Genomic DNA, 8,299 nt, shown 5'->3' on the forward strand with positions numbered 1-8,299 from the left:
TACAAGTTATTCCTAATAATTAGTTAATCATTTCTATTCTTATCTGAAATTTTAAAAGTTTATATTTTTCAATTACGTTTTTGTAAATTAAAAAAAGTATTTTTCAATTAGATCATTGTAATTTAAAATTTTGGAATGAAGTCCATATATTGTTCAAAATTATTTTGTAAAATATATGTACGTACATGGATTTGTCATTTGGCCAGAATAATGGTTTGATTACAAACTATTTAATTTTAATAAAAAGGGTAAATTTTTTTATTGTTCAAAGTATAAGAACTTGATTAAATAACCATTTATGATATAGAAAATTAATTACATTTTTTATGATATAAAAATCTATCATAAAAAATTGAGGAAAATATACAAACTACTGGAACAATTTAACCTAGCTTTTTGTTATATAAATTGTATAAAAGAAATGCTCTACCAAAACAAATTAAAAAATAAAAATAAAAGTCAATCCTAACACGCGTTTTATAAGAAGGTTAGTAAATAGTAATTATAATAAGAACAGTGATGATGAGGATTCCCAGCTGCTAAATAGCCGGTGTACCCTACAATTATTCCTTGGATTTACTAATTAACTTTGTTTTAAAATATAAGTTACTTTTTCATTTATGAAAAAAAAGAAAGAAAAAAAGAACCCTATATTAAATACTAGAAAATAATCACTAAATCAGTTAATACATATTTGGATGTATTAATATGTTATTTTATTTGTTTAAGAAAATAATTAACCATTAAGATAATCAGTCATTTCATAATAAAATAATCAATCTTGTCATAACAGAATAATAAAAACGTTTTTAATTTACACATGTATTCTTAACTATTGTATGATAATACCTTATTTGTGATTGATTTTTATATTCATATAATATGGTAATGTATTCACATACGCCAATTTTTAAAAAAATTATCTATGAATAGTAAAAATTACCATAATGTATTTTCATATATTATACATGTTTCTCACTCTTTTTCAGCAGTGATCAATCAACAAAATAATCAAGCTTTTAACAGTAAAATAATCAAACATTTTCATAGCTTAATCAACTCTTTATTATAATCTCTAATATGAATTGTTCGTTACCTGGAGTTCTCGGGTTATCGGTAGGTGGTGACTAGGAGAGAGAGAGGGGAAGATCCCGAGCAGGCGTGGAGCGTGTGCGGGCAACGCCGGAGGGGGACGGAGCGGGGGGATGGCCACCTGCAAGGACACTCCAACGATCAAGTCAAAGTCCGTACTGGGGGTGGCAGAATTAGGTAAGGGTGTGACGTACCTTGGGGGGAGAGCTGTCCTCTCCCCTTATATACCGTGCTGGGTGGGCCTGATTGTGGCCTAGCCCATTAGTTGAGGTGTCGAGCTGTCTCCTTCCACGTGTGCGGGTCGTCCGTACTTAAGGTCGGTACTCCGGGTACCGACCCTGGGGATTCCGACCCGAATGGTGGCATGCTCAGCGTGGTTAGTTGGATCTCCGGGTCGGACGTGGCCAACCGACCCGTAGGGATCTGTTATGGTTTTTGGGCCTGGGTGGGGCAGTGCCCCGACCCGACGACTTCTTGGGCTGGGTTAACAGCCCGTAACAGTGCCCCAATGCGCCGGCCTTGAGGTCTGGGCCTCGTGGCTAGGCGCGTTTGTCTTAGAGGCGGTGAGTCTTCTTCTTTCTTGGTGGCTCGTTGGTGTCGTTTTGCTTTCCTTGCGTTTGGTCGCTTCGATTTTCGTGTTGCTTTCTTGGTTTTGGCGCTGGGCATTAAATGTCCATCATTTCATTGATTTGAGATTTTGGGTGAAATGGCAAATATGCCCCTGTCTTTTGGCGCTCTTCCTCGGCGGTTACGCTCTCCTCCCTTTATTTTCATTTCGTAACCCCCTCTTTTTTACTTTTTCCTTCTCTTCTTCCCTACTTTCTTACGTTGTTGCTGCTCCTGCTTCTACTGCTGCTAGTGCTTCAAGCGTTCTTGCTCCCTATCCGTTCCTTGCAAATTCTGTTTCTCCTAGTAAGCTTTCATGGCTTTCCTCTCATTTTGGTTGTTATTTCTTATCTTTCGTGTATTTGCTTTGCGCATGTTTGGGTCTTTTTGTTTTTTGCTTTTTTTCTTTTAGAGGGGGTACTACTGGGTTTCGTGTTTCTGGGTTTTTCCTGCATTTTTGCTCATGTTTCTGGGCTAGTACAGGGGGTTTAGGGGAAGATTCGTATTTTTCTTTTTGCTTTCCTGTTTTGAGGGTTCCCGACTTCTCGTGTTGACTAAGTGGTGCCCCGCTGTAGGTATGGCCGAGCGTCTTGCTTCCTCGAGTCAGGTTCAGCGCCCTTTGGCTGACTTCGTCGACCACTACGCTTGGGTCTCCTCCGACGTGAAGGATACTCCTTCTAAGATGACCAAGGAGGGGCTCCAGAAGTTACGACAATCCGGGCTCTTATGCGGAGGGGGTCCCGAGGAGGCGCTTTATCAGGTTTATGTCCCTGCTGGTCGGGAGCGTGTCTGCCAAAAGAACTTGGCTTCTCCCATGGTTGTTGATTGGCTATGGGTTTACGAGCCTATGTTCATGACTTTGGGGCTTCGTCTACCCTTTTCTTCTTTTGTTATGAGCTTATTGAGTCGCTGCGACGTTGCGCCATCGCAGCTTAATCCGAATAGTTGGGCCTCCATCCGTTGCTTTGAGATGGTCTGCGAGTACCTCGAGCTACCGCTCTCAGTGAATATCTTTCTCTATCTCTTCCTTCTTACGAACCCTTCTAGTCAGGGGAAGGCTAAGAAGGGTTATATGTCTTTTAGGGCCCAACAGGGGCGCAGAATTTTTGGCCTTTTGAGGATTCTTTCCACAGTTTTAAGTCTACCTTTTTTAAGGTTAGACCGGTTGAAGGTCATCAGCCTTTTTGGCTCACAGCTGAGGGGGCTCGGCGGATCCCGACCTACTGGAGTTTTGGTGCGGGGTCTGATTATCTTATAAAGGTGTCTTATGACTGGCTGAGCTCGGAAGATCGCAATATCGCTGATATTCTGTTGGCCATTTTTGGCGAAAAGAACCTTAATTCTCGTATGTTGATGGGGGACCGGGAGGCCGGTCGAATGTATGTTGGTGGGTTACCTTTCCTTTGAGCTTTTTATGTTTTATATTTCTATTACTGATACATTTCTCTTTCCTTTTGCTCGCAGTTTCTATGGCTAGCGGGAAGAAGACCTTGGCTGACTTGAAGAGCCTCATCAAGGAAAACGAAGAGGGTGAGGGTGACTCTCCGCCGACTCCCTCGGCGAGCCAGGAGCAAGGGGAAGCTGGGGAGGCTAGTGGTCAGGTGGATGGGGCTGACCCGGCTTATCGGGAAAGCGATGTTTCTATCGAGAAAGTTGAGAGGTCTGCTAGTGTGGAGGCGGAGATTTTTTAGGAAGATTTGGTGATGATGAACTGAGGGTTATGGGTAACCCTAAGAAGAGGAAGCGGGATACCGGCAAGGCCCTCTCGGTTATGGAGAAAAATTTTGATGCTGGGGGCTTTATCGAGTCTCAGTTGCTTCCTGGCACCAAGGATTTTTTCCACGAGGCCGATCTCTCTGGGCAGGCCAAGTGGATTTATCGCAGTCTTCTCCGTGTTGCTGCCATTGCCAAGAAAGTGGAGCCCGTCTTGGGCAATTTATCATGCCATGGAGGTGAAGCTTCGGAACTCCCAAAAAGATTTGACGGACTCACGATCTCGGGAGGAGTCTCTGAAGACAAAGTTGTCCGATCATGAGAAGAAGGATGAAGAGGACACCAAAGAGATTAACAGGCTGTTAGATCGGGATATGACTTTAATGAAGGACCTGAATACTTTCCGTGGTGAGACTGCGGCCATGAAGAAAAGGGTTGAGGAGTTGGAGGAGAAGTTGAGGTTGGCGGAGAGCTCGGCGGAGGCAGTTTCTCGAGAGATGTCTGCCCTGAGGAAAAGGAACAAAGATCTTGCGAAGGGAGCTCGCGAAGCCGTTAAGCTGACTGAGGAAGGGATAAAGCTTCAGGTGGCTGTGCTGGCTCTCGATCTTGACCTCTCTCAAGTTGGCGCGATGAAGACTGTGGAGGGCGGGAAGATTGTTGATATTCTTTGAGCATTTGGACATTTCCCAACTTCTCTTGCTTTCCTTTTGTAATTTGTTTTTATTCTGGGGCTTACTAGTAGGCGCCCTTTGGTTGTATTGAACACTTTCCTTTTTGCTTTTGCTTAAGCGTTGTTTTGGTTATCGCTGGTTTTTATTCGGGCTGTCGTGGCCTTGCTTTTTTTTTTTTACTTACTCGGGCCGCCACGGCCTTTTGTTTAACCGTTTATCATGGTACTTACTACTTGAGCCGATTTGTTTTCGTTTGGTCCCTTATGGTTCCCGGGGTGATCAGTCCCGAGTTACCATTAGGTCGACCGTTTGCCTTTTTCGCCGCGCTTTTTATTTCGATTTGAGACTTGCAGAGAGAAAACTTGCAAAAAGTAAAACTTATCATTTTGTTAGACAAGGAAATAATGTAACGCGTAAATAAATGAAGGGTAAAAGATATGATTTGTATAAGACATAAGGCTAAGAAGGGTTATATGTCTTTTAAGGCCCAACAGGGGCGCAGAATTTTTGGCCTCTTTGAGGATTCTTTCCATGGTTTTAAGTCTACCTTTTTTAAGGTTAGACCGACCGAAGGTCATCAGCCTTTTTGGCTCACGACTGAGGGGGCTCGGCGGATCCCGACGTACTGGAGTTTTGGTGCGGGGTCTGATTATCTTATAAAGGTGTCTTATGACTGGCTGAGCTCGGAAGATCGCAACATCGCTGATATTCTGTTGGCCATTTTTGGCGAAAAGAACCTTAATCCTTGTGTGTTGATGGGGGACCGAGAGGCCGGTCGAATGTATGTTGGTGGGTTACCTTCCCTTTGAGCTTTTCATGTTTTCTTTTTCTATTGTTGATACCTTTCTCTTTCCTTTTGCTCGCAATTTCTATGGCTAGCGGGAAGAGGACTTTGGCTGACTTGATGAGCCTCATCAAGGGGAATGAAGAGGGTGAGGGTGATTCTCCGCCGACTCCTTCGGCAAGCCAGGAGCAAGGGGAAGCTGGGGAGGCTAGTGGTCGGGTGGATGGGGCTGACCCGGTTTATCGGGAAAGCACTGTTTCTGCCGAGAAAGTTGAGAGGTCTGCTAGCGTGGAGGAAGAGATTTTTGAGGAAGATTTTGGTGATGATGAACTGAGGGTTGTGGGTAATCCTAAGAAGAGGAAGCGGGATACCGGCAAGGCCCTCTCGGTTATGGAGAAAAATTTTGATGTTGGGGGCTTTATCGAGTCCCAGCTGCTCCCTGGCACCGAGGATTTTTTTCACGAGGCCGATCTCTCTGGGCAGGCCAGGTGGATTTATCGCAGTCTTCTTCGTGCTGCTGCCATTGCCAAGAAAGTGGAGTCTGTTTTGGCCAACTATCATGCCATGGAGGTGAAGCTTCGGAACTCCCAGAAAGATTTGACGGACTCACGATCTCGGGAGGAGTCTCTGAAGGCGAAGTTGTCCGATCATGAGAAGAATGCTGAAGAGGACACCAAAGAGATTAACAGGCTGTTGGATCGGGATATAGCTTTAATGAATGATCTTAATACCACCCGAGGTGAGACTGTGGCCATGAAGAAAAGGGTTGAGGAGTTGGAGGAGAAGCTGAAGTTGGCGGAGAGCTCAGCGGAGGCGGTTTCTCGAGAGATGTCTACTCTGAAGAAAAGGAACAAAGATCTTGCAAAGGGAGCTCGCGATGCCGTTAAGATGACTGAGGAAGGGATAAAGCTTCAGGTGGCTGTGTTGGCTCCCGATCTTGACCTCTCTCAAGTTGGCGCGATGAAGACTGTGGAGGGTGGGAAGATTGTTGATATTCTTTGAGCATTTGGAAATTTCCCGACTTTCTCTTGCTTTCCTTTTGTAATTTGTTTTTTGGGGCTTACTAGTAGGCGCCCTTTGGTTGTATTTGAACACTCTTTTTTGCTTTTGCTTAAGCGTTTATTTTGGTTATTGTTGATTTTTATTCGGGCCGTCGTGGCCTTGCTTTTATTTTTCGCTTGCTCGGGCCGCCGCGACCTTTTGTTTAACCGTTTATCATGGTGCTTACTACTTGAGTCGATTTGTTTTCGCTTGGTCCCTTATGGTTCCCGGGGTGATCAGTCCCGAGTTACTGTTAGGTCGACCGTTTGCCTTTTTCGCCGTGCTTTTTATTTGAGACTTGCAGAGAGAAAACTTGCAAAAAGTAAAGCTTACTATTTCGTTAAACAAGGAAATAATGTAACGCGTAAGTAAATGAAGGGTAAAAGATAATGATTTGTATAAGACATAAAAGGAGGACGTGGGGGTGGAACCCAGAGGGGGGTTGGGGTCGCGTGATCGCCCCTTCTTACGAGTAGAACCTCCTGAGGTTTGCCATGCTCGATACCTTGGATACCTTGTTCCCATCCAGTTTTTCTAGCTTGTAGCCCCCTTTGCCAAGGACTTCTTTTACTTTGTAGGGTCCTTCCCAGTTCGCGGCTAGCTTGCCTTCTCCTGGTGTTGGTGGTCCTATGTCGTTACCCAAGTCGCCGGGGGGTTGGGGTCGCGTGATCGCCCCTTCTTACGAGTAGAACCTCCTGAGGTTTGCCATGTTCCATGTTCTCGATACCTTGTTCCCATCCAGTTTTTCTAGCTTGTAGCCCCCTTTGCCAAGGACTTCTTTTACTTTGTAGGGTCCTTCCCAGTTCGCGGCTAGCTTGCCTTCTCCTGGTGTTGGTGGTCCTATGTCGTTACGTTGTAGAACCAAGTCGCCTTCTCCCAAGCTCCTTTTCAATACTTTGCTGTTGTATCTGAGGGCTACTCTTTGTTTTATTGCTGCTTCTGCTAGGTGTGCCATTTTCCTTGTCTCGTCGGCTAGGTCTTTCTCGATCGCCTCGCTTCCCCCTCCGAGGAGTAGCCTCGGGCTTGGCTCCCCGACTTCGACTGGGATGACTGCGTCGACCCCGTATGTGAGTCGGAAGGGGGTTTTGCCGGTGGATGATTGGGGGGGGTGGTCCTATATGACCACAGTACTGAGGCTAGTTCGTCTGCCCATGAGCCTTTCTTCCCTTCGAGTTGCTTTTTTAGCCCCTTTAGGATGACTTTGTTGGCTGCTTCGACCTGGCCGTTGGTTTGGGGGTGTTCAACTGAGGAGAACTTCTGTTTGATCCTTAGTCCTTCTAGGAACCCTTTGAACTTTTTATCGGTGAATTGTGTCCTGTTGTCCGATATGACGGCTTCTGGGATCCCGAACCTTTTGATCACCTGCTTCCACATGAACTTTTGGCAATTTGCTGTGGATATGCTAGCTAGTGGCTCTGCTTCTACCCATTTGGTGTAATAATCTATGGCCACTATCAAGTACTTCACTTGCCCGGGTCCTGGTGGGAATGGTCCCAAGAGGTCGACCCCCCATTGGGTGAAAGGTCGGGGAGCCATCATTAGACTGAGCTCCTCGGGAGGTGCTTTGTGGAAGTTGGCGTTCTCCTGGCACTTTTTACATTTTCTCACAAACTCATGGGCATCTGACATCATTGTGGGCCAGCAGTATCCTGCTCTGATGATCTTTCTTGCTAGAGATCTTCTCCCGATGTGGTGACCACAACATCCTTCGTGTACCTCCCTTAGGACGTAGTCCGTCTGGTCGGAGCGTAAGCACTTAAGTAGGGGCTGGTGGAGCCCTCGCTTGTATAGCTGTCCTTGTATGATTGTGTACTTGGGAGCTTCCCTTTTAATAGATTACGCTTCCTTTTGGTCGGAGGGTGTTTCTCCATGCTCCAGATATCGGGAGATGGGGTCTATCCATGAGGGCTAGTTTGGTGCTTGAGCCGTGCACATGACGATTACAGGTTCTGTTGCTAGCCCTTGGATCAAAGATCTATTCCCCGTGCAGGGTTTGGTGCTTGCGAGCTTGGAGAGGAGGTCGGCTCGGGCATTCCTTTCTCTGGGAACATGGTGGATTGTGACTTCTTTGAAGCTTTTGCATAACTCTCTTACCTTTTCCAAGTATTTTTGTAGCAGTGTGTCCTTGGCTTGGTAGCTGCCGTTTACTTGGGAGGTGACGATTTGGGAGTCGCTGCTAACTTCTATTCTTGATGCTTCAACTTCCTTGGCTAGCATTAGTCCCCCTATTAAGGCTTCATACTCGGCTTGGTTGTTTGAGACTGGGAATTCGAACTTGATGGATTGTTCGTAGGCTACTCCTGCCGAGTTCTCGAGGATAATTCCGGCCCCTCCGAATGTTTGGTTAGATGCTCCATCAACGTGGAGCTTCCATCGTGTGCTCGGTATGTCG

General features: G+C 45.6%; 1 protein-coding gene across 1 annotated transcript; it reads right to left on the reverse strand.

Moving 5' to 3' along the window:
• LOC107647575 (uncharacterized protein K02A2.6-like) lies at window positions 6,880–7,536 on the reverse strand. Its single transcript, XM_016351643.1, has one exon. The coding sequence runs from the start codon at window positions 7,534–7,536 to the stop codon at window positions 6,880–6,882; it is 657 nt and encodes a 218-aa protein (XP_016207129.1).

The sequence above is a fragment of the Arachis ipaensis genome, chromosome B06, assembly GCF_000816755.2.
Source record: "Arachis ipaensis cultivar K30076 chromosome B06, Araip1.1, whole genome shotgun sequence".
Lineage (NCBI taxonomy): Eukaryota > Viridiplantae > Streptophyta > Magnoliopsida > Fabales > Fabaceae > Arachis > Arachis ipaensis.

What these genes read in the sequence shown, in the direction of transcription:
- LOC107647575 (XM_016351643.1), bottom strand. Translation starts at nt 7,536, where the DNA reads ATGTCAGATGCCCATGAGTTTGTGAGAAAATGTAAAAAGTGCCAGGAG.